Source organism: Lygodium microphyllum, chromosome 11 (genome assembly GCF_053477565.2).
Source record: "Lygodium microphyllum isolate KBCC chromosome 11, Lygodium_microphyllum_v1.1.10, whole genome shotgun sequence".
Taxonomy (NCBI): domain Eukaryota; kingdom Viridiplantae; phylum Streptophyta; class Polypodiopsida; order Schizaeales; family Lygodiaceae; genus Lygodium; species Lygodium microphyllum.
Genome location: NC_141145.1, coordinates 115899799 through 115926397, shown reverse-complemented (window position 1 = coordinate 115926397; position 26599 = coordinate 115899799). Strand labels below are relative to the sequence as shown.

Below are 26599 nucleotides of genomic sequence, written 5' to 3'. Positions count from 1 at the left end.
CCTGGTTTACAGTCAGCAAACTGCTGTTTTTCATGCAATTTCAGCCTGCATTGCAGTCCCCTGTTCCACCCTGAAAATTGCTACAGTTTTCTGCTTTACAGTCAGCGAACTGCTGTTTTTCATGTAAGACTCACAATCCTAATGCACAACTCAACCGAAGGAAAGAGAACCCAAGAAATGCACAAGGGATTCTCAAATCTTTATTATAGCAGTAAAATAGAGATTTGTACAATTATTTGCTCTAGGAGCCCAAGCTCTGACTAGTACTTCAAATTCATCTAGTTGCTTCGCTGCCTATCCAGAACAGCTAACGGTTATAAACATCAGAAACAGACCGCAGAGCAGCTGTTCACTTGTCTCAATCTGCCTTGAACAGTCTTCACCTCGATCAAGCCACGAAGACTATGGCTTGCCTCAATCTTGTGCACACTCTTGTTGCTCCTTGCAACTCGACATGAATAGAAGAAGAAGATGCGATAACTGGATGCCACCAGAAAGATCACCATGACGATCTTCTAAGGTCACCATCAGCCCTTCTTTATTTGCACTTGGAACTTGTGCAACCTACATGTCAAATAGCTGACACTTCTAATAGTCAAATTTTAGCTACTTTTTTTGCTTCAAGTAATGCAGCGCACCTTAATGTTTTATTAATGTTGCCACATCATGAAGGATGCCTTAAGAAAAACATTCTGTTTTGATGTCAACTTGCTTCCATGTTTAATAGGGCATGATCCTATTGTCCACGATGGGCAGATGATTGAGTATGCCTCTTGCCTCTTGTGCAATCCTTCTCTCGTGTGCTGCTGCGATCCTTCTCGCCTCTCGCACAATTTGTTTCTTGTGTGCTCCCTTGGCCACATCATCCACCTCTGCCAGTCCCATGGCTTGCACGATGTGAGTTTCCTGTATTGTTGTAGTTTCAGCATGTGTCTGTGTTTGGTTTAGTTATGTAGCAGGGTCAAAGACAAGCATGTGTATGTGGGCGGTGCCCAGGTGCATTACATTCTCTTCCACTAGAGATGCGGCTGTCCCTAGTTGCATAGCCTCCTAGTGGATCCAAAGGAAAGGCAAAGTGTCATCACTAAATTGAGACTCATCCAACCAAACCTTGAAACTTGAGCAAATGCTGGAGCTCTTTCTTCTGTATATCCTCCTTTTAGCTATGAAACAATGCTTGTTCCAGGACTAACAAACCTTGAAGCCCTGCCAACATCCACTAACTCTTAGCTCCTTTTGAGCCGGCGTTGCTGTAGTGGATAGGTCCACGATTCTCCGCAAGGTTAATCACATGAAACACTATATGGATCTTCCAATTAGAGGGTAGTTCCAATTGATAAGTCACATCTCTGAGCTTCTTAATGATGTAGAAGGACCCCTTCTTTCGAGGTGCTAGCTTGGGTGAGAACTCCCCAAATTGCTTTGCTGTTTTTTTTGCTATTGTTGTGCCCATTGGATATTTTCCCAAACTTGCTTCAACAATTGATTCATATCCACAATCAACTAATTCTCCACATAGTTCTCGGTAGAGGTCTCCAAAATACAGATGAAGGTATTGCTAACCCGCTGCCCATAAGCTCTCATGGGGTTTGCTTGGTAGAGGTGTGGACTGTATCATTGATCACATGCACGACCAATGGTAGATACTCCCTCCATGCAGCTTGATGATCTTGATAGTAGCAATGAAGCATTGTAATCATGGTGATTGGAATTCTCCGTTTGCCTATCAGTTTGTAACTTAGAAATGTGATCGAACACGATCCTTTTTGGCAAGCCATGCTCTTGAAAGATCTCTTTGATGAAAAACCATGCAACCTTTGCTACATCCACATTGGCTTTGCATGGAATCAACCTCGCTTGCTCGCTGAACTTGTACACTTGTGTAAAGATGACATCCTTTTGGATTTTCTTGCTCTTCAAAAGGCCAGTAATGAAATCCATCAAAATCTTCTCCCAAGGCAAAAATCTTGAGTAGGCAATGGCTATAGGTCCCTTGTCACTGTGATTGTCCTGTTTTGATGTCTGGCATGCCTAGCATCTGCTCCCATATTGGTGAACATCTTGCTTCATCCATGGTGAAAAGAAATGTCATGAAAGCTTCTTAACAGTGGGACCTTCACTGCAATGCCCCATAGTAGGTGCATTATGTACCTCCTGGAGAACAATAGACTTGTAAGATCTTGCAGCAACAAGACTAAGTGTGTCACGAAAATGCTTCCACCCATTCTTCAACACTTAATGTGAATGAAGACTTCAAGACCCTACTTGCATTTCTGCATTTCTGGACCAAAATCTGGATCAGCCTCATATAGCTCCTTCATAGGAGTGAAGAAATCTGACTCCATGGAAGTAATCACTGTCACTACATGTGATTTCATACTAAATTCATCTACCACTCCATTCTCCTTCCAAGGCACACATGCAATCTAAAAACTGAATTGAGACAAGAACTGCCACCAAAGCAACTATTGAAGAGTCATATCTTGCTGTAATTGAGTGAAAAATAGTGTAAAGCTTGCTGATGAGGCTTGATATAAAAGCCTTGCCCAATCAAATAGTCTCCATTGTTTTAAGGCATGCTGCCCAAGGGTTCTTTGTTATAGGTGGAATAGTTTAACTCAGCTGCTTTGAGTTTCTGACTTTCATAAACCACTTGATGACTGTGTTGCTGCAACATATCTCCTACATCATGTCCATTGGCAAGACAAATCACCACAAATGGTTCATTGAGATCCGGCTATCTCAATACAAGATCTAGAGAGTACATAGGCTTCAATTTCTTGAAAGGTTGTTCCATCTCTTGTGTCCACGTCCATTGGAAGTCAACCCTAAGAACTTATGTATCTACTATCTTTGCTGCATCTTTACAACAAGACCACTCCATGATTATTTTGACCATCCATTGAAATCACCCTTGCGGATTGATGTGCCCTAAATAAGAGACTGACAACATAGAGAATTCACACTTCACACTTATTCTGATTTAAAAAAATTATTTTTTTTGCAAAAATTGTAGGTCCCTCTACAAATGATCATAATGCTCCTCTTGAGACTTACTATAGTCCAAAATATGATTGAGGAAAATAGTAACTCTCTCCTTTAGAAGAGATTGCAACATTTGAGCCATGACTCTAGAAAAGTAAGCAGGTGTATTGGTCGGTCCAAAATGAGGCGCCACAACCTCGAACAATCCAAATGGAGTCCGAAATGTTGTCTTTGGAATATATTTTTAGAGTAGTACGAATTTGATGATAGCCAAACTTCAAATCCAGCTTGCTGAAAATCACCAAGCTTGCTAGCTGATCCAATGACTCATCTATCCATGACAAGGGATCCTTGTTTTTGATGGTGAGCTTATTGAGTGCCTTGTAATCCACACATAGATGCAAGCTCCCATCCTACTTTTTGACCAACAAAACAGGAGTACCAAATGGGCTAGAGCTGATCCAAATCAGTCCCTACTCTACAAGGTCATTAATCCATGTCGGAAGCTTCTTGAGACTCCTCCTTGCTCATCTAGTAGGATGCCTTGAAGGAAGGTTTTGCTTTGGGAACTGCTTGAATCCTAAAAATCTCAATATCCTTTGGTGGTGATGGGGGCAACTCTCAAGGTAATTCATCCAAGAAAAGAGAATCAGATTCCCATAGTAATGTCAAGACCATCTCATCCACATCTCCTTGTTGCGAAGAAGAAGAAGAAAACTCCTTCTCAAGCTCTTGCACATACACCATCATAGCATGGCCACCACCCTTGCAAACTACCTGCTTCGCCTGGAGATAAGAAATAATTGCCACTTGCTAAGCTTGAGCTGCCAAGGGTGCAAGAGTGCCATGCAAGGTCTTCACCACTTGCCAAGTCCCACCCCAAATAAGGGCAGATTGCGAGTCATGATCCACCAAGCCCACATGGTTATAGAGCCATGGCTGCCCTAAAATCAAGTAGGCGTTGAGGAGAGGAGCCACCTTCAAAGTATCCCAAACCTTCAAATATTCTATATGGATAAGTATATCCTCCACTTGCTCTCTTAAGTGGTATTTCTCAGCTTTTGTCTTCTTCTTAGGCCAAAAGGGCCTACTCCACGAGTTGAGCCACACTAATGGGTATCATGTGGAGATGATACTTATTGATAAACTTATCTTGGATTGAATTCTTAGATGCTTCCCCATCCATCGAGCAAAGTGTTGGATGGCTCATGACCATCACTTGCATGAGCATAAGATCATGAAATCCCAAGGAAAAATAATTCACATCTCCCAAGGGTGCTATCTTTGGGGGTACAATCCACGACAGACAGATGTGGCTATCTCCACGATCTTGACTCCCACTTTGGGAGTTTCGTCCTTTGAGTTAGGGTTCTTAGGGTGAATCTTAGCAATATGCTAGCTTGCAGGTGGAACACTTATTCTCTTCCTTTAGCTACTTTTGCTCCTCTCGAGCGGCTGCCTTCTTGGAAATATCTATCCCATTACTTGTGGACTTGCCCTTCTCTTTGGCTTTCGTAGCCACGGATTGGTTAGATTGACCCCTATTCTTGCGTTTCTCTTGCTTCTTATAGGTAGTAGCCAATTCCATGACATGCTCCAAAGAATCTGGTTGCCATGCCTCCACATTGGCCCACTCCAAAGAATTTGGTTGTTGTGCCTCCACATTGGCCAAAATGGCGGTGTGCATCTTGTCCATAAACTTGGAAATGATATCATCGTCAATAGGTAAAAGGGACACATCAATAAGAATTTGGTGAAGTGAGTGAAGAAATGGTCCACATCCTCCTCATGTTTCTACCTAAAGGGCTCCCACTCCTTCACTTGCTAGAATTTGTAGTTTGTGGGGATAAAGTGTTGAAGAATGCCTAAAGGATTCCCACTTCATGTGAACTTGGTGATTGGGACATCTAAACCATGCTAGCCCTCTCTTTGATAGTTGGTAGAGAGTTGTGGTGCAAGGCCATTGTAGTAAACTCTTCGTTTGTTGAATTTGGGACCACCAATCGCTCTAGTCGCTCCTTTTGGGCAGAGGCTGTTATGACAGCCGCTCACTTGATTAATCGGTCACCAAATAGGTCTTTGGGGGGGAGGGGGGGGGAAGGGGAGTTCTCCAAGAAGCGTGGTCGGGCAAGCCACCTTCATATGCTCATCTGAAAGTGTTTGGCTGCGAGACTTTTGTGCACATTCGTAAAGAAAAACGCAGCAAACTTAAGCCAAAGTCCTGTAAATGCATTTTCCTAGGATATGGTGACGAGGGTGAAATGGGGTATAAATTATGGGATCCCGAGAAAAGGAAAGTAGTACGCAGCAATGACGTTATCTTCCGGGAAGATCGCATGCACAAACAGCCCGAAAAGACTGAGGAGGTCAGTAGGGTTGTATTCCGGGAAGAAATACCTTTTGGACAGCAAAATGTGCTCGCTGTACAGCAGCAAATACCTGCTGTAAATGAACCTGTTAATGCAGGAAATGATGCTGGAAATGATCAGCCAGCTATTGCCCATGAAAATGAGCCATTACATGTGCAGGAACAGCTAGGACATCAAGCTGTTAATGCTGATTTGCTGGTTGAAATGCCAGGACAGCATGCTGAAAATGGAAATTTGCAGGAACAGCCAGCAAACAATGACCATTGGGTTAGGAGATCGTGTAGGGCTACTAGACAACCTGACAGATTTGTTCCTGGTGCAATTAATGTGGCTGAGTATGTCATGTTGACAGACTGTGGTGAACCGTCTTGCTTCAAGTAAGCAATGGATAGACATGACAGCAAGAAATTGTATAAAGCCATGCTGTCAGAGATGGAATCTCTTGAAAAAAATGGCACTTGGGACTTGGTGCAGTTGCCTAAAGGGCAGAAAACCCTTCCATGCAAATGGGTTTACAAAATGAAGGCCACTTCTGGTTCCTCACCCAAGTACAAAGCAAGATTGGTTGCAAAGGGGTACAAGCAAGAGCATGGAATTGACTTTGATGAGATTTTCTCTCTTGTAGTCAAGATGACTACATTGAGAACCATTTTGGGCTTGGTTGCAGTTGAGGATATGGAGCTTATACAGATGGATGTAAAGACTACATTTTTACATGGTGATCTGCATGAAGACATCTATATGCAGCAGCCTGAAGGGTTTGTTGAACAAGGGAAATAAAAAATGGTATGTAAACTCAAAAGGAGTTTGTATGGGCTGAAACAAGCACCAAGAGAATGGTATCATAAGTTTGATATATTCATGCAGTCCCAAGGCTTTCATAGAAGTCAAGGTGATGACTACTTGTACACCAAAAAGGCAGTAGATGGCAGCCTGATTATCTTGGTCTTGTATGTAGATGACATGCTGATTGCTGGCAGGGATACTCATGCCTTGGATTTGTTGAAGCAAAGTCTTCATGGCAGCTTTGACATGAAGGATCTAGGTGATGCAAATCACATTCTTGGCATGCGAATACTCAGAGATAGATCTAAAGGCTTACTCTATCTATCTCAGTAGGAGTATATCTCCAAAGTTTTGCAGCGTTTCAATATGGAGGGGGGGAAAACAATTGGGGTTCCATTACCTCCATATGTGAAACTCAGTGCAGAGGACAGTCCTACATCTGATGATGAGAAGGCTAAAATGGCCAAGATACCATATGCTTCAGCTGTTGGCAGTTTGATGTATGCTATGGTTGCTACACGCCTTGACATTGCTTTTGTAGTGGGAGTGGTTAGCAGATACATGGCAACCCCTGGTAAAAACCGTCAGGATGTAGTGAAAGGTATTATGAGATACCTCAAAGGCACGAAGGAGTTGTACATCTGCTTTGGAAAACAGAAGGCATTTGTTGTTGGCTTTACGGATGCAGACTATGCTGATCATGCGGACTGCAGGAAGTCTACTTATAGGTATGTGTTTACTTTCACAGGAGGAGCAGTCTCTTGGATCTCCAGGCTACAAAAGTGTGTTGCATTGTCTACTACAGAGGCAGAGTATATAGCCGCCACTGAGGCATGCAAGGAGGCTTTATGGCTTTCACGTCTGGTGGGAGAGCTTGGCATCACAGAGTTACCTGTTCTCCATTGTGATAGTCAGAGTGCTATCATACTAGCACGGAATCTTGTCTTTCATGCAAAGACAAAGCACATACAAGTGAAGTACCACTTCATTAGAGATGTACTTGACAGCAAGAGCATTGAGCTTATCAAAGTGCATACAGATGATAATCCTGCAGACCTTCTCATGAAGGGTCTTCCAGCAGAGCGGTTTGCTCATTGTCGATAGATGATGGGAGTTGGATAGATATGTTTATTTCAGCTTTGTACATACCTAGACTTAGCTGATTCTTTTCTCCCCTTAAGGCATGTTGCCTTTAGGTGGGAGGTTGTTGGGAGTAAAGGGCCATCGTGCCTTTTATATGTGCACGGGTGTGAACACACCCTTAGCATATTGTACTTTCATACATATATCTATCTAAAAACCTAAAGTGGTACACTCGTCATTGTACCGAAAAACGTGTTCACTCTTTACTCTGCTCTCTGGCACTCTCTCTCTTTCTCTCTCTCTCTCACAGCGTGCAACGACTGTCTACCTCGATCTCCGTGCCTAAACTTGCCCTACAGTAACAAGTTACACTTGTTAGATTCTAGGTGAATTTTGGTGTCAGTTTGCCCCTAGGACCATTAATTGGCCATTAAGTGTCAGCGGTGACACTAGGGACTAGCCATTAATTAATGGATTAATGCTTGTCCAAGGGTCAATTAATGCAAGGGACCACTTTGGGTTGCAAATGGCCTAGTCAATTAATTTTTGGATGGGCAAGGTCAATTTTTTGGGCATGGATTAAGGGCTGAATTAATTTTCAGAATTAATTAATTCTGAAAATTAATTAAATGGCTGGAAATTGCTGATAATGGATTAAGAAAGCTGCCACTTGGCAAAACTTTCACATGCAAGTGGAGGAAAGGCTAAATAGGGCTGAAGGGAGAGGGAAATCTTGTTTTTTCATTTTGGGGCTGTTGGAAAAAGGTGTTGGACTGTTGCTGCCAGCTTTTGGGGCCAATTCCCAGCCATTGGAGACCATTTTGGTGATGGAGATTGCATATTCTTGACCTTGGGAAGCTTGCAATTACTGCTGATGCACTTTCTCTTGAAGATCACAATCTTTGATGCTCCTATTGTTGTTGGTGCATCCGTTTGGGGTTGATACAGCAGGGCAGCAGCTGATTTTGATCAGTTCTTCGCAACACATCTCAGAATTTTCTCTCTCTACAGCATTCTCTCATCTCCTTCGGCCTATGCTCAGCCATTCTCAGCAATTCTCAGCCATTTGGAGGAGATTTCAGCCATTTTTGGTGGGCTGATCTGTAATTTCTGCAGTTAACCTTAATTTACAGTAGAAATTAGGGTTTAGCAACCACCTTGGGATTCATGCCAGAGATTGAAGGCTCAAGGGATTGAAATCAACAGCTGATAATTGAAGATTATCAAGGGATTTCAGGAGCCAACCCATTCCTAATTGATTTGGGGCAGCATTTGGCCAGCCAAGGGTCAAATTGGAGAAGAAGTCCTGGGTGAATCAAGGGGCAAATGACCCAAAAGGCTTGCTGGTCATTTATGACAGCAAGAGCAATTGGTTAGCAGGAGGAGATAGAAGAATCTCAAGTTGTACTCCTTCCAATTGAATGAAAGCTAAAGAAGTACCGCAAGGGACGCCGGTTTTGGGGCCAACAAGGAGTTTACTGTCTAAGAATATCATGGTAAAGTGTGTATTTCGTTTTATGTGCATTTATTTATTACTGTAATTAACTCTTAAATCAGGTTATCACCACCCATTCCAAGAAGGAAGGCTGGTTTCACATAGTGCAATTACAGGGTATATGCTTGCTAAATTAATGTATGGACAATAGCCAATCATGCCTATTGAGGAGACTATTGCTACTTGGAGTGTTCTACCGTGGGAAGAGGGTTTGAATAGAGAAGAGTTGCTGGTCCTACGCATTAGACATTTAGAAAGAAGGCTTGAAGACATTGAGAGAGCCTTGAAAAAGCTGAAGACTACAAGGATAAAAAACAAGAGGGGTTTGACAAGTGATACAGACTTCGACCACGAGCTATACAAGAAGGGGACTGGGTGTTGGTTTATGACAGGAGCTTGGAAAGTCAGCATAGTGCCAGTCAGAAGATGGCAAAGCGGTGGTTTGGTCCATATGTGGTAAGGTTTGTTTTTGATAATGCTACCTATGCATTAAATGAGATGGATGAGACGGCCCTAAGGATTCCAGTGGGGCTGGAAAACGTATCAAGCTTTTTAAATGTAGGGAGTCTTCAACATGTGAGTTGAAGGAGTTGGTGGATACTGAGCATGAACATGAGAATATGGAAGAAGAAGAGGTAGAAGATGAAGACATTGACATGGTAGAAGATACTTCTTCTGACACTGCAGGTTTGTAAGACTATGGCACATGCTAGAGGATGTGCAGGTTAGGAGGGGGTGGATGTTGTGCCGCTATGCGGTCACAGTGTGAAAAACTCTGGAGTGCGGCTTTCTTATTGATCTAGAGAGCCAATGCCATTTTAGACATTAGTGTCAATGTCCTTAGTGTGGATGGTTCAAAAATATTAGATTTTTAGACAAGTTTAACCAATTTTTGATATTTTAGATATTATCTCTTGTAAAAATCCAAGAACTGTAGACAACTTTTAGAATAGGATGACATGTAAAAGAAACTAGATAGCTTTTAGCCATTTTGAGAGGATTTTATGCAAAAAGAAGGATTGACGAAATCGTAGGACGTGTGATCACTGTTTTCAGGTAGTGAACAACACTCTGAAGTGGGAGATGAAGGAGGAGTGATCTAGCAGAATTCTGGTCAGGTGTCCTGGTATTTTATCCCGCTTTCGGAGCCAATGGAAGCATCAAATTGGCGGTCTGAGCAGCATAGAGGAAGGTATTGTTTTATGCATGTTTTTGTCTACAAGAGATTCGTCTTCTCATAATGCAAAAATAAAGTGATAGGCTTCAACTTTGTGAGTATTCTTTTACATCTTCTATTTCTTTAACCCCTTCTCTTTTGTTTACTCCTCTCCTTGAATCTCCCTTCACCCTGCTGTCTCTTACCCCCGCGGTAGACTTTCGACCCCAAACGCTCCGACAGTGCTCCTATGATACTTCTTGCCTCTTGCATGATCTATTTTTTGCATGCTCCCTTGGTCACATCATCTGCCTCTACCAATCCCATCACCTGCCTGGCATATGAGTAGGTGGGTGGTACCTAGGTGCATTACACTTCATAGCCAGCCATTCCACCCAGGTTGCTGCCAGCTGTGTTTCCTATTGCCTGCTGTTTGAGCCAGATTTCATTGCCAGTTTGTGCAATTCCCATGATAGAGCTTGGGGCATTTATTTCTGTGCAAGTTCTTGTGAGAGTCATTGCCAACATTGTTGCCACTGCTGCATTTTGCACCAGCCAGCCTTGTTGCCATCGTGTTAGTGGTTGCATGATCATCCCATCAGTCCCAGGCCTTCCCATGCCATGGTTTTGTTGTGTGCAACACTTCTCGAGCTCAAAGACTCTGCATTTCGTTTGGCGTCCACTCCAGTGGACTGGCTGCTCCAGTGATTGCATCCAGTTCTTTAGCTCTGGTAAAGGAAGGAAAATGCTCCTTTGGGATTGGGGGCTTCAATTGGTGTTGGGACTCGTACAGTGTTCTGAGTACTCTCTTGAAGCCTATGCTCTCTCATACCAGTTTGGTTGTTGCAATTGTGCTAATCAAACTTGAGTAGGCTCACCAGGGGGACCCTGTATGGCTTGCCATGCTTTTGCATGTAACATTGGCAAACCTGATTGTTATTCAGGTCCAACATAATCTAATAATGTTTCAGATTGGGCTGGCACCCCTTTCAGTATTTCTTCGATTTACGAGACGGCTTCTATGAAACGTTGATGCTCAGCTGGTAATGGTTCCAGGTTAGTATCTGTTGATGACTAGAAGCGATGCATCCTTTGAGTATTATCACTAATGTGTGCAGAAATCAGCAAGGTCAAGCAATCATAGTCTAAATGCTGTTTTAGGGAATTTATCTATACATCAATAATAGCAGTCGCCTATGATTGGGCTGTATCTAATATCTAGCATGAATTGTAGTCTATGAGAGATACATGGAGCTCCGGCCTCCAATCATCTTGTGCCAAACGCAAGGAGGAGATAGTCTGTGTGCAAAGTAAGTGGAAAGCAGTTCGATTACGTAGTCACATGGAATGGGATGTGGGATGGAAAGAAGCTACCATCCCTAGGATCTTCAAGTCCAAAAATGACCTTCAGGCTTCACTTGTGACTATCTTTTGGATTGATTGCTGCAGTGGCAACTGGAAGGAGCAGAATCACATGCATAGAGTGCCATAGACTAAGGATTGAGTTAGCTATTGGGTTTTCATGTTTTTTTTGTGAAGAATTGGTTGTACAACTCAAGAAGGGAAGAAGAAAGATATAAATAAAGCAGGCTGTTGCCTCTTGATATGCAGTCCTGGAGTCTCTAGCAGCCATTGTGGTGTGTACCTACACAATTCCCTCTCATAAACCTTTTCTTCTTGGGTTGAGCATGGAGGAGTGTTTGCTTTTGTCCATGCTGATATCTTCCGTGTGTTGTGCCCATATGGTTGGCATACAAGTTGGAATCTTGGTTTCCTTGTTGGCTACTATGGATGTTTGAATTTCAGCTTGTGAGACTTTGCTTGGACTTGTCCATGGCTAGAAAGGTGGCTTGCCCGCCGACCACGCTTCTTGGGGAACCCCCCTTCCCCCCCCCCCCCAAAAGACCTGTTGGGTGACCGATTAATTAAGTGTACGACTGTCATAATAGCCTCTGCCCAAAAACCATGGGGTAATGCAGCATGAGACAGCACCGTACGGACCTTATCCTGTATGGTCCGATTCATACGCTCTGCAACTCCATTTTGGGGTGGATTATGAGGGGCAATGAGTTTCCTCTTGATTCTTTTGCTGTTGCAAAATGCCTGAAAGGCCTTGGACACATATTCCCCACCATTGTCAGAGCGAAGACACTTGAGTGTCTTATCAGTTTGATTTTCAACAAATTTGGGAAAACCCCCAAATTTCAAGACACAGATTTGCACTCTGTGCTTTGTAGGTGTGAACCCCCCGGTAAAGGGGTGAGAAAATAAGAAGTAAATTAAAAAATAGGCCATTGACCTTCTCGAAAGAAGCCAGACCCCCGTTATGCAAAAGATCTGCAATCCCGTTGCGCAGAGGAACCTGTCATTCATCTCGCAGAAGCCCCTGGTCCTGTCGCGCAGCTGTTACAAGTCGTCTTGGTCGTCGTCTATGTTTGTTGCTTGCCCCATCACCAGCTCGTCACCAGCTTTTCGTTCATGTTGCTTACCCCGTCACCAGCTTGGTCGCTTCCTGCTAGTTGCCCGCTAATCGTATGCTAGCTGCAGTCGCTTCGCCTGCTAGGTCAGAAAACGATCTATCGTCTGTCCAGAAATGACATTTTTAACCTACGCATGCACCCTAGAACTGTCGCCTAACAGAAACGTGACCTGTTGACCTGCACGAACTCCGAGAAGTGCGAAGGCCTTAACCGCAGCTTTGATACCAGTTTGTAGTGACCGAGAGGCACAAAGATTGAGACAGTCAGTGTTGGTTACACATAGTGAGACAGAGAGTGAGAGAGAGCAAAGTAGAGAGTGTGCATAATTTGTGGGTACAATGACGAGTGTACCGCTTTAGGTTTTTAGATAGATATATATGTGTAAGTACAAGTGCTAAGGGCGTGTTCACACTCGAGCACATTAAAAGGCACGAGGGCCTTTATTCCCAACACAATCCACTTGGAATTTGCATCGAAGTGCCGTGCACCATGCATAAAAAAATGTATACGTGGTTCATGTGTGTATGCGGGTGTCATGGATACAAAAAGCCTAGTATCTTCTTGAAACTTCTAGAAGATTTGAAAAAGTTCTAGAATCTAAGAATGTTCTAGATAATTGTTTAGGGCTTGCATTGTTGCTTACATTAGTGTTATTTATGCAATACTTATATTAGTGAGACCTTTAAAATAAACTCCAATAACTCTGAGAGGGTGTCATGGATACAAAAAGCCTAGTATCTTCTAGAAACTTCTAGAAGATTTGAAAAAGTTCTAGAATCTAAGAATGTTCTAGATAATTGTTTCAAAGGTTCTAGAAGAGGGCTTGCATTGTTGCTTACATTAGTATTATTTATGCAATACTTATATTAGTGAGACCTTTAAAATAAACTCCAAGAACTCTGAGAGGCAAGTCTACATGAAGAAGGCCTTTTGACATTTTGTAGCCTCCCTCCTAGCTGTAGGAAGGAGCCAAAGATTAGCTTATGTGAAAAGTTGGATGAAACAAGATCAAAGGTTGAGGTTTTTTGCAGTAGGTATAGTTGCTCATTCACATGTGACTTGAGCGCTATCCTAATGATGCTTCTTAAGTAGGGCTTTTATGAGTACACTCCTCTCAGATACAACCTTCTCTTGGCTTGCACTCTTCCTTGAGAAGGAATCTCCTCTACTTGATGATCTCAAAGCTTTTATTTGAGAATTCTTAGCTACCTTCGGAGACACTAACAGAGCTAGAGTTGTCGAGACCAAAATAAGAAGTCTATGTTAAGGATGTAGACAAGTATTAGCTTATGCATTTGAATTCTAGCAACTCACTTGTGATTTGACTTGGTATGAGGATTAATTTATTAGTATTTTTTTTTGAAAATTGTATGATGATGTGAAAGATCTTTTATTGATAATGTCAAAGGTTGCACTTTAAGTGACTTCATTTTTTCAAGTAATAAAATGTGATAATTGGATATTTGAGAGATGTTAAGAGAAGCGTTATAGGGCTTCATCAAGTCTAGATGCCAGAACAACAATGATCTCTTAAGGAAGACAAGAAACCAATATCGAGCATATGTAGGATTGATTTGGTCCGATTCAAGCCATTGTTAGGTCAAGAAAAGCAACGATGACACTCTCAAGGATTATGGTTGTATTGTAAAGGACTTATGCATATTACTTAACATTGCTCTAACAAGAGGTTGCAAGTACGAAGCTCTAGTATGCCCTTATTTTCGGAAAACATGGATACTCGGCTACAGTAGGGGCCATGTGGCTGGAGGAAAATCAAGAAATCTTAGAAGGCCCCTCCTTGTTGCTGAGGCTATGTTGGAGCTCAGCTGGAGGGGTGAGTAGCAGTTCGAGGAGTGAGAGTGACGGAAAGAGAGAGGGAGAGAGAGTACGATTAGATTTGAGTGTACCAACAATCTTTTGGTACACAAAGAATAAAATGTATTTATAGTTGGGGCACATAAGGGTGCATTCACATGCACAACTAAATAATGTATGTACTATACACAGAGGGCCTTTATCCCAACAACCTCCCACTTAAAGGTCCAAAGTGAACCTCTAACCAACTCCTATTAGTCGTATGCAATGCTCATGTTGAGCTTTGCTTAGACTTTTAGTGAGAACATTTGCAGGGTTGTCTTGTGTTTTGATCTTGGTCAATGTGATTAGACCATCTTTCAGAATCTGTCTGATAAAGTGATATCGCACATCTATATACTTTGTGCGTGAATGATACATGGCATTCTTAGCCAGATACAGAGCACTCTGACCATCACATCCCAATACTGCAGTACCCATAGACATGCCGAGATCCTTTGCAAGTCTGCTCAACCATATAGCTTCCTTAGAAGCTTCAGTAGTAGCTGATATGTATTCAGCTTTAGTAGTACTTAGTACTACGATGTTCTGCAACCTGGAACACCAAGAAACGACCCCACCAGCAATTGTAAAGACATACCCGCTAGTGGACCTACGAGTGCCCAAGTCACCTACCATGTCTGCATCATAATAACCCGCAAACTAAGTGCACCCTGCCCATAGCAAATACACTTTCTTTGTGTACCCTTTAGGTATTGAAGAATACACTTGATATCTTCCCAATGTGTTTTGCCAGGATTTGACATAAACTTGCTAACAACTCCCACTGCATGAGCAATGTTTGGACGAGTAGCAACCATAGCATACATAAGAGAGCCACAAGCTGATGTATAAGGGAATCCCTTCATAGCATTGGCTTCCACGTCATCTTTTGGGCTGTTGGCTTTATTAAGCTTAAGATAAGGAGGTAAGGGTACCCCAAAAGGCTTAGCTTCAGCCATGTTAAATCTGTCCAGTACCCTTTCAATGTACTTTTCTTGAGATAAAAACAACAATTTCTGCATTCTATCTTTGGGAATCCTCATGCCCAAAATATGCTACGCATTCCTTAAATCTTTCGTGAAGAAGGTTGATTTCAGCTGATTTTTGAGAGCATCCAAGCTAGTCTTTCTATTCCTCAAATCTTTCATGAAGAAGGCTGATTTCAGCTGATTTTTGAGAGCTTCCAATCTAGTCTTTCTTTTCCCAGCTAGCAACATATCATCCACATACAAAACAAGCATGATGGGGCTGCCATCTGTATTCTTTTACATGTACAAACAATGTTCTGCATGGCTGCGTGTAAACCCATGAGATAGCATAAAAGTGTCAAAATTTTTGTACCACTGCCGTGGTGCTTGCTTCAACCCATATAGGCTGCGGTTTAGTTTACATACCATCTGCTCTTTTCTAGGAACTACAAAGCCCTCGGGCTGTTTCAATGTCACCATGCAAAAAAGCTGTTTTCACATCCATTTGTTACAGCTCTAAGTCCAATACAGCAATGAGCAAAAAGCACACATAGAGTGGTCATCTTCACAACAGGTGAGAAGACCTCTTGGAAGTGAATCCCTTCTTTCTGTGCATACCCTTTAGCAACCAGCCTTGCCTTGTACTTGGGTTTCCCATCAACTATCTTTACTTAGTAAACCCATTTGTTTGGGAGAGGCTTTCTTCCTTTGGGCAACGACACAAGATCCCAAGTATTATTAGCATACAAAGATTTAATCTCTTCCTACATAACTAGCTCCCACTTACTACTGAATTCGTATGACTTGGCCTCTTTGTATGTAAGAGGCTCATCCTCATCTGTAAGCATCACATAATGCAAGGAAGGGTCATATCTATGTGGCTGCCTTCTTATGCATGTAGACCTGCGTACCCAATGATCTACATTTTCAGAAATTGGGTCTACTTTGGAGGTATGTCATTTTCAACATTTATTGGCTGCTGTAAGCCATTTTCAGCATGCTGTTCATGTTGTACAGTACCTTCATTTTCATTACCAGCACTTGCAATTTCATAACGAACAAGTCTATCTTGCTGTCCATGACCTCCTTATGCTTCTATTTGCTGTCCATCATCATCTCGCTCAAAAATAACTGGCTGATCATTAGTTTCAGCTTGTGGTACAACACCATGAGGCTCATCATTTGAAGTAATAGGTGGCTGCAAATTTCGAAATTTGACCTTTTTTATATCTTTATTAGAGGCTAAAGTACCTTTCAACAAATTTGGCTCATTAAATACAACATTACGACTGTGAATAATTTTCTTGGGCTGAGGTAACTGCACTTTGTAGCCAAATTCACTCTCATCACCATAGCCCATGAAAATGCCTTTGGTGGATTTTGGGTCAAGTTTGTTTCTCAGCTCATCTCGAACATGCACAAAAGCATCATAGCCAAATATGCGTAAATGGTCATATGAGGCCGATTTGCCAGACCAAACCTCCTCAGGTATGCTATTATTTAAGGACCTGTTTGGAGAGTGGTTGCAAATGTGAACCGCAGTTTTGAGTGCCTCTCCCCAAAATTCACGAGGGAGATTAGCAGTGGACAGCATGCATCGCACTCTTTCACATAAAGTCCTATTATATCTTTCAGCCATCCCATTTGAAGAAGGGTTGTAAGGAGCTATAAGCTCCCTCTTAATTCCATACAAGTCACAAAAGGACTTGAATTCAGTAGATGTGAACTTACCTCCATTATCAGTTCTTAAGCATTTCAGCTTTCTACATATCTGAGTGGTCACAAATGCATGAAAAGTTTTAAAAACTGCAAATACTTTACTTTTCTTTTTCAACAGGTAAACCCAAATCTTTCTGAAACAATCGTCAATAAAGGAGACAGTATATGCAGTACCACCCAACGATTTCATGGGCATACTATATACATCATAATGCACTAAGTTCAAGACATTGGACTCATGAGAGACACCAAAGTAAAATGTATTTTTTATTTGCTTTCCAAAGTGACACTCATTACAAAAGTCAAGCTAAGAGCCTTTTCCATCAATCCTCTTCAAAGAGGTAAGGACATCAAGTGCTTTCTAGCTCATATGGCCTAATCTCTTATGCCACAACTCCAAATGACACCTAATTTCAGCTACTGCAAGAAACTTGCCATTCTAAGCTTTACAATGCAAACAATACAAAGTGCCCTTCTTGGTTCCTTTTGCAATCAGCATGGAACCCTTTTTCGCTTTCCACAAACCACCACCAAACAGTGTAGTGTAACCATGCAAGTCAAGCTGACCAACGGATAGTAAACTCTTTTTGATGCCAGGCACATATCTGACATCTTTCAACACAAGCTCTTGTCCATTATCTAAAGACAAGTGTATAGTGCCAATCCCATCAATGCTGCAAGCATGGTTATTTCCAAGTTACACCTTTCATAACTGCTTGCATTGAACATAGCAAAACACTCTAAGCAAGGAGTTACATGGAAAGAGGCACCAGAGTCTACAATCCAAGTCTGAGTGATACCATCAACTAACAAAAGTGCATCAATCACATCAGCCTTGGTAATTTGCAGATCCTACATGTGACATACAAGGGCATCATAATCAACTGCACATAATACATCAGTCTCTGTATTCGAAAGTTCCTCTATGATTACGTTGGAGGTCACATTGGCCTTTTCCTTGCCTTTGGCTGTCTCAGATACATCTGTCTTATCCTCTTTCTTCCTTTTGTCTCCTGTATTCTTCTTTCTCTCTTGTTCCTTCTTGTAATACCTACAATTAGGCTTCTTGTGGCCCTTCCGACCACAGTGATAGCAAGTAATGTTACTCTTTTCCTTTCCTTTGCTCTTGCTTCTATTTCTCCGTCTTACATTTGCATTTTTCTTTTTAGCCCTGCCTTTTTGAGATGTAGCTGCCGACTAATGCTTGTGGTCTTGAGAAGCGTGTACAACTTGTGCTTTGATACCAGTTGTTGGAGCTCAGTTGGAGGGGTGAGCAGCAGTTCGAGTGAGAGTGATGGAAAGAGAGAGGGAGAGAGAGTATGATTAGATTTGAGTGTATTAACAATTTGTTGGTACACAGAATAAAATGTATTTATACTTAGGGCACATAAGGGTGCATTCACATTTACAACTAAATAATGTATGTACTATACACGGAGGGCCTTTATCCCAACATGCTACTGCAAGTTTAATATTGTTAGTAAGAGTTTATATGCCATATTGATAACTAGATGATAAAGCACTTTTGGACTTGGAGCCTTTGCACATTTCATGGATGAGAAGTTTGCTAGATAGTATAGTATCACAATCGTGGAGAAATCTAGCGCAGTTTTTGTAGAAGTCATAGATGGCCGTTCTCTTGCTTTAGATGATGCCAGGTAAGAAACTCATTCTATAAAAGTAATATTGAGAGGCTTTGTAACAAATAGCATTTAATATCATATGTTGTCCAAGCAATCTAGTTATCATTGGTCTACCTTGGCTTAAACTACACAATCCCAATATCAATAGGAGAACTCAAAAAATTGAACCAAGACTAACACAATTTACTAAAAGAGAATGCAAGACTAACTTATGTTGGGGCATTGGTATTTATGAGAGGAGCTAAGAAAAATCCTAGTTTTCTAATATATGCTTTGCCAATGGAAACAACCACTTATCCAATTTTGAAACAAGCTCCATATGCCTAATTGAATGTCTAGTCTCATGGTTATTTAGAGTAGTATTTAAGGTACTATACATCCCATATTTTTGAGAATCTTTTTTCTCATGCTATGGTTCAGTGATTGTGTCTCTTGATTTTTGATTTGTTGTTGAAGAATCTCATTTGTGTTGTTTTTTTGCTTATTCCTTGCCATTTTTGCATGCTGTCTAAGTGCTGTCCAAACAGACCATGTGTCAAAAAAATTGGTATAACTTTGGACTTCAGTATGCAAATGAGCTACTTTTTGATCCAAATCGAAGGAAGGATGAGCTCTTCCAGATGAGCTATCAATTAATCCATTAGAATCAGGACAAAATATTTTGGGAATATTCTTTTGTGGTTGTATAGAATTGGGGCGAAGGAGGACAACAAACATGCCTTGTTGGGAGGAAAGCCTAGCAACCTGTAAATGCCAAGCTCTCCTACTCCAATATCATGATTATCAAGGTGTACTTGATAAGAAGAAAGAAAATACGCTTCTTAAGCATCCTTATGATTGTGTCATCAAGTTGCAAGAGGGAGCTCAATCACCCTTCGGACCAATCCATAAGCTATCTCAAGATGAATTGGTAGAACTACAAAGATATATTGATGATAATCTAGCCAAGGGTTTCATTGGCCCCTCTTTTTTGCAAGTACTGTTGTGAATTCCGTGTCCGATATATCTACATTATATTTGTGGAAGGAGATGATGCATTGTCCTCTTCATCAAGAGCATAATGCCTTCTTGGGGCCTTCAATGAAGGAGAAACTTGAGAAGACACCATAGCTTCCCAAGAAGAAGTTGACTCGGACATTGTAAGTTGGTTAAGCATTGTTCTTGTATTTTACACAAACCAAGCCTCCAAGATAGTTGCGAGATACTCTTTAGAAAAGCACCAACTTTGATACCATGTGAACATCCGTTAGGGTTTACATTGAGAAAAAACAAAATGTACGAATACGACTAAAACACAATAACTTACATGAAAACGCAAAACTGCAAAAATGCAAATAGAGAAGAAGATACTATGTTGTAAGCTAAATGAAAGTTGAATGTAAATGAACATCTGTATGCAATGCTCAAAGGCAGAGCTCTTCAACAGCCCATGGCTCTTGTGGGAGTAGGCTAAGGGAGGTGTTGCAGTGTGACATCCATGGGAGACGGATTTGGAGTGCTGAAACCACCAGTTGGAGCTGAGATATGCTAGAAAAGTGAGCAAGCAGCCGAAATGCAACATACAGCTAAGCGTCAGAGCAATTGTGTCCTCTAGGAGTTGTCCAAGTGCAAACAATTGATCAGGCCTGAAAACACAGCTGTCCACATGGATAGATGAGTAAGACAGTAGCTGGGAACAAGCTGCTAAGAGCTGCAGCAGCCAAGGCAGTTGTTCAACAGGCAGGTTGGCGATGGCTGAAATTAGCAAAACGTAGCAGCTTAAAGGTTGCGGAGCAATGGAACTAGTCGCCAGCAGCTGGGATGAAACACAGCCTGTAGAAGCCTCTAGAAGAGCTGGGTGGCAGCTGTAGATCACCATGATAATAGCTGGGAAGGAGTGGTAGTAGCAAACAAAGATGCTGGCAGCCACATGATGGTGTAGATTGAGTGGGGCAAGCTAGAACTGAATGACAAGGGATACCAAATTATTATGCACACACCATCTATTTATAAATGAGGAACCAACCAAAGTGTGGTAGTTTGCTTATGGGACATATAAACTCTTCTGGCATTAAGTTGGAGTTTTGGGGCTGGTTAAATGAGCTAATTAAGGTTTAATGTGCAATGCACCTTCTTTAGCGTAAGATCCCTTAGAGCCTGAAGGGTTGAGAGTAGGGTCAGTGCAGAGGCTTTGAGGGGGAGTGCTTTGGTGAGGAAGGATAAGACATCTTTGGAAAATGTTATGTTGTGCTTAAGAATCCCAAGCTGTTTGAATCAAGGCTCAAATGTTAGTCAAGAGCACCCGGATTTGATAGCATATAAGAAAATGCTACGGGCACTAGAGAAACACGGGGTGCATGAAACAATCATATAATTTGAAGCATGTATAGAGATGATGAATGATACAAAGAGGCTGCAAGCCCTTGTGTCTCGAGCACTAGGGACAGGTGAGCTGATGGAGGAGTTGGGGCTGCCAGAAACAACTTTCAGAGTGTGCCATGCCTTAAGATGCACCTAGCTCACTGCAATAGCAGTCCACCAAGGTTGGAAACAATGTCAGTAAGCCTCTTGGGGTTGACAATGCAGGTATGGGCAGACCTCCTGAGGGTAGCAAGAGCAACAAGTCAGTTGGAGATGATGGCAGCAGGTCATAGGCAGCAAAACTCAGCAGTAGGCAGCCACAGACCTTCCCTTCATTTTCTGCATGTTGAAGGACTTCTTAACAAGGATGGCTAGAGATTATTGGTATTGAACAGCAGCAGTCAGTCAGGAAACATTGATCTATTTTGTGGTTTGTGGCATCTAGAGAGACCTGTTGCGATAGATTTTTGTAAAATAGGGTTTTTCTCGCAAGATCCAGTGTCGGGCAGGAATTATAACTGGTTTGTTCAGATATGGTGTTCTTGGTCTCTGTTGGTGAGAAGAGCTAGTAACAGGTATTTGAGCACTGCAGATTTCTGAGTAGTTGTACTAGGTTGGCCTATTGAGGGCTGAGTTTGGAAAGCCAAAATTTTACTGAAATGGAGTCTTGAGGGATGATGAACCATCTTGTCATATGAATTCTCTTTCACTTGTTTTTTTGGTTGCTGCTGGATCTGTTACTTGCATGATTTGCTGTTCAACTGACATCTCAAATGAGTAGAAGATATGTTTCAATCTTGATAAATATCAAGAACACATGTCAATGCCAAGCTGGGAGTATCATTATATGTGAGGTTTCTGGGGAACACTACTGAAGCTATTTGTCTCTGTTGATAATGTATTTGTTGGGGATTGTTGAAATGTTAAGCATACTCTGGTTTTCAGATGCTTTTATTTGCAGAAAAACAAAAAATTTACAGTAATAAATCAGCCCTGAATTTACTTTGTAGTTATGAAACTCAGCCAAATTTGGTTTTAGATGTATGTTTTGTGGCTCTTAGGTCGACTGACCTATCAAGTTGGATGTGATAAGCCACGTAGTTACCTTTAATCACTGTCAATAGTCAGCTAATCACCATGTGTCACCCAAATCTTCAAGCTATGTACAAGGCCCTGCATGCAACATCTACATTTCCCATAAGCAACAAATTGTAATCCACAAAGACCTTCACCCAACAGTTCTATCCAGTTTTCCATAAATTATGAGGTATAAGCCATGCCCATGAACTGTATGTTGAGAAACCCTTCACCCTTCACCCGCAGTTTGTGTTTCTGCGTTTTGCGTTTAGGGTTTGCGTTTAAGGTTTGCAGCCCCAAAAAAGGACGCCATCCTAGACTGACTATGCCTATTTATAGGCCACTCTCTCATTCATTTCTTACGGCTGATTCATTCAGTCTGTCACCTCTTCTCTCCAGCCTCTCCACTACCCTCACACCCCTTCAGGAGGACATTGCAGTTCGTGGTTCGTGGTTGTCTTTATAATCTTTCTTGTGCTATGGCATCCTTGGTTCCTTGTATCACATTCACTCCATGATTCAGGTCTTCATCATTCCATTCATCAGAGTTTCTTCTCTCTTTTCTTCTCTTCTCCATGTTTACTGAGTTCACTCCGTGTTCTTCCTCGCAAACCCTACTGTCTCGCTGGTACGTCAACTTTTGACATGGTATCAGAGTAGCAATGAAGATCCTCCACTCCAGTGAAAGCAAAGACCGGTGGTGGGTTTGGTATCCACTTCTCTTCTTCTTCCGTTGCATCAAAATCTCGTTTTTGTAGATTTCAAGTGTTTCTGCTTGCTACCCACACCCCGTTCGCGGAGGACATCTCAGCTGAAGCTGTCCATTGCTGTCTCCATCAGTTGGCGCCTGATTTCCAACCCTCTTTATGCAGTTTGGAGCTGATTCCAGCCAAGCGACTGTTGTTCTTGTGCAGACCTGTTGCCGTACATCCTGCCACGTCATCACAGTCTTGCTGCCTGCATTTTTAGTCTTTCTCTCTCCTGCAAGCTGTCTTGTCTGCGTTTTTAGTCTTTCTCTCTTTTCATTTGCGTTTTTCTATTGGTTGCAACCTCTTACTGCTGGTCACATCCTCCTCCCACTAGCAGCTCACTTCCAGCCCTTCCACTGCCTTCCCACCCCTTGAGGTAGACATTGCGGTTCGTGCTTCACACTGCCCTCACACTCCTTGAGGCGGACATTGAGGTTCGTGGTTCATGGTGGCTGACCTTTTCCTTCTTCAGCAAGGCATACTGGGTCCAGACTTCTTTACCAATAGATGTCCAGACTACTAGGTGCTTCTACTGTGGCATCACCAGACACACCACTGATGCTTGCCGACTTCGACCTTTGCTCCCCACCCCCCCCCCCGGAGTATATGCGTCTTCCACCAAGCACCCCTTGTGCCACGTCTCCTTTCTGGGCCACTGAGATCATTCTACATCGGCTATCAGAGTATTATGCTCAAGGCAATAAGACGCATCCGATGTGCACTAAGTCCTTTCGAGCACATGGACGATCGCTTGGCGCTATGACCTCATGGAGATTGTGGCAATACTAGCGGCAGTCTTCTCCCATTCAGGTACAGTGGCTTTCACAACCTACGGATTTACAGTCCGTTCCATTGAGAGATAGTGATTGTTTGATACCGTCTCCTCGTCAGTCTGCTCCTTTGAGAGATAGTGGCTGCTCGACTTCTTCCTCTTCTTCGGCTACCTAGTCTGCTCCACTGAGAGATAGCGACTGTTGGCTACCTCGCTCATTCTGAGCCCCACCCTTTCCCACCCTCGACTACTCAGGTTCGAGAGGCTACCTCTGGGAGATCTTTGGTACCCCAGATACCTTCTTCAACACGACCGGTGGCACTTCCTTCGTCATCAGACATTTCGAAGTTCGTGATTCATGAGTTTTTGGATTTTCTATCTACTTTAGAGGGGGATGTTATTTCTTTGCCCTTAGAGGGGGCATCTACTTTTTCTTCGACTTCAGCGGGGGCCTCTCCACCTCCCACCTCAGAGGGGGAACCCACTCCACATGAAGTTTTTCACCCATCCTCTACTTTCTTGGGGTGGCTGTCTTTGATCAGTTATCTCTTCTCTTGATACGCAAGATCTTCAGGTACCACCTAGATCGGGACCTCAGAGGTTTAGCCGCGACTTGGTGACGAGGCCTTCGTATTCCTTCCAGCATGGATGCACGGAGCTAGTGGCTTCTCTCTCGAGGTTGTGTTTTCGGGTTTTCCAATTCACTTTGTCTACTAGTCTTTACTACAGGTCCCCTTTCTAGTGGAAATCTTGGATCTTAGGGATCCTCTACATCTTCTTCCTCCTCTTCTCTTCTTGCCTTGGTCACTTGGTCAGCATGGAGCCACCTCCCGAGATCGAGTACGGGCATATCCTTATGGTTCTCGGCACCACACAATGTTCGACATTCCTCCTATGCATTGCATGTTTTCATCATCTTTGTACTAGGGCACTTGGGCAAGTGAACAATTTTTCCACGAGGGACATTGTCCAAGTGGCACCTGTTGGATGAGCATTCTTCAGCATGTCACATTGCATCTCCATCTCCCTCTTCTCTTGTTCCCCTTTTTGGGCCTGAGAGGGGGTGTTGAGAAACCCTTCACCTTTCACCCTTCACCCTTCACCCTTCACCCACAGTTTGTGTTTTTGCGTTTTGCGTTTAGGGTTTGCAGTCCCAAAAAGGGGCGGCATCCTAGACTGGCTATGCCTATTTATAGGCCACTCTCTCATTCATTCCTTACAACTTATTCATTCAGTCCGTCACCTCTTCTCTCCAGCCTCTCCACTACCCTCACACCCTTTCAGGAGGACATTGTGGTTTGTGGTTCATGGCTGTCTTCATCATCTTCCTTGTGCTATGGCACCCTTGGTCCTTTATATCACATTCACTCCATGATTCAGGTCTTCATCATTCCATTCATCAGAGTTTCTTCTCTCTTCTCTTCTCTTCTCCATGTTTGCGGAGTTCACTCCGTGTTCCTCCCCGCAAACCCTACTGTCTCGCTAGTACGCCATCTTTTGACACTGTATGTGCTGCCAGCAATAATTCATATGTTCGAATACAAGCATCCTTTTTCCTTGTTTTGATTCTGTAGTTTAAGTGGAATGATGGGCATATAAAACAGTAGATAGGTAACTTTTATGATTTTGAAAGAATACATGAAAGGTAATTATTCATTGCTCTTTCTTCATTGACAAAGCATCAGAAAAGGATAGCAGAACAAACTCAAGTATGGTGTGATGTGACCAATAGTATTGCCCTAGTATTGGTCTTTTGTACCTTCTGCATTGTGGCATGTCTGGGTAAGGTAGGGAGATGATTGCACGTAAATAGGAGGTAAAAACTTATCTTGCAGATCTAGAAGATAGTATGTCAAATCCTGGCCCACCTTTCTCTACCCATTAGTTACCGTATGGGGAGTCGAATTTTACATGAGTTCTTGGAGTAGATGATGTTACTTCGTGATGCTGTTGTAAATAAGGTGTGTAGTCTGTGTGTGGAAATTGCCAAACATTGTTTGAATTGGGCTTGGAAAATGAATATATGTGTGCCTTGTACCTATCCATGAAAGCTTCTCTTTACATTCAGTGTTTGAATAGATACTACTGTGGAATGTGTAGGTAAGAAGATATTTCGAATATGAGGAATCAAATGGAGCTGTTGATCAAATATGGCGTGCCATAGCTAGCAAGCTTCCACGAGTGCGCACCATGATTCATCGGGATAGACGTGCTGTGGCAGAATAAAAAGCACCGTTGTCTTGAACTCTACTTAAAAGCACGGGCATCTTCATCCCTGTCAACACAGGCTTCATGTTGATTTGAAGCAAATGAGAGGTTCTGATCATAGCAATTTGCAAAGGGAATGTGTAACTAATAAAACATCTGAATCAGGTCTTGATGACTAATGGCCTTGTCTTCAAAGTAGGACTCATTTTTGAATGAGTCCCATGCTTCTAATATGCATCTTTAGGAAAAGAGGAAAAGCATCAAACTGTCCATAGTTCCATATGGTGGATTCCATTGGCAAATTTTGACAAGAAGGCAAATGAAGTTCCTCTGAACCTGGCTATCCCCACTGGGTTCCTCTTGCAAACCTCCAAATTGAGCTGATTTGGTATGTAAACAATAATTGTAAAGGTTTTACATGTCTTATGTCCAAAGTTTGTGAAAATGTTCTGAAGATTTCCAGATGTTTGTTTGTAAACTGGTGTAGGCCATGTATTTTGGTTCTTGGTTCAGTTAAGTTTCGTGAAATTGAAAAACATACTACGTAGTGTATGAATTTCGGCATTGGAAATATAAGTGCTACTTGCTACATCTTAAGTAGGTTCACTCATTCTTGTTATTAGGTTCTATAATTAAATGGATGGTGATAGCAGGGATAACCGATGAGATATTGCCAAGACACTCCAAACTTTTTCAAAAGTGGTCAATGGCCAAGTGATTTTTGTCTTGTCAGGGTACATATGAACACTGATTGTAATGTCTTGTGCCCACTATGACAAGACAAACACCCAAGTTGTTTTGTGTAGTAAAGGAGTGGGTGCTCCGTGTTTGATTCCCGTGGCATTTCGTTTGGTGTGCTCCCATCGAAGGCACGCTTATATTAATGCTTATTATATTATTGTTGATTACATA

At 42.3% G+C, this 26599-nt stretch overlaps 1 protein-coding gene across 2 annotated transcripts in view; it reads left to right on the top strand.

Moving 5' to 3' along the window:
• LOC148029265 (putative arabinosyltransferase ARAD1) overlaps window positions 1–26259 on the top strand; it is a 29241-nt gene extending 2982 nt beyond the window's left edge. Inside the window, exons 3-4 of one of the 2 annotated variants that reach the window (XR_015692400.1) lie at window positions 9775–9910; window positions 25580–25714. Coding sequence is in view for 1 of the 2 variants with exons in the window: in XM_087688035.1 (XP_087544161.1) it covers window positions 25580–25705 (126 nt within the window). In the remaining variant the exon portion in view is untranslated. Of the gene's footprint in view, window positions 1–9774; window positions 9911–25579 lie in introns of both variants that reach the window. The other variant, XM_087688035.1, reaches the window with a different exon arrangement.
• Window positions 26260–26599: the final 340 nt, after the last annotated feature.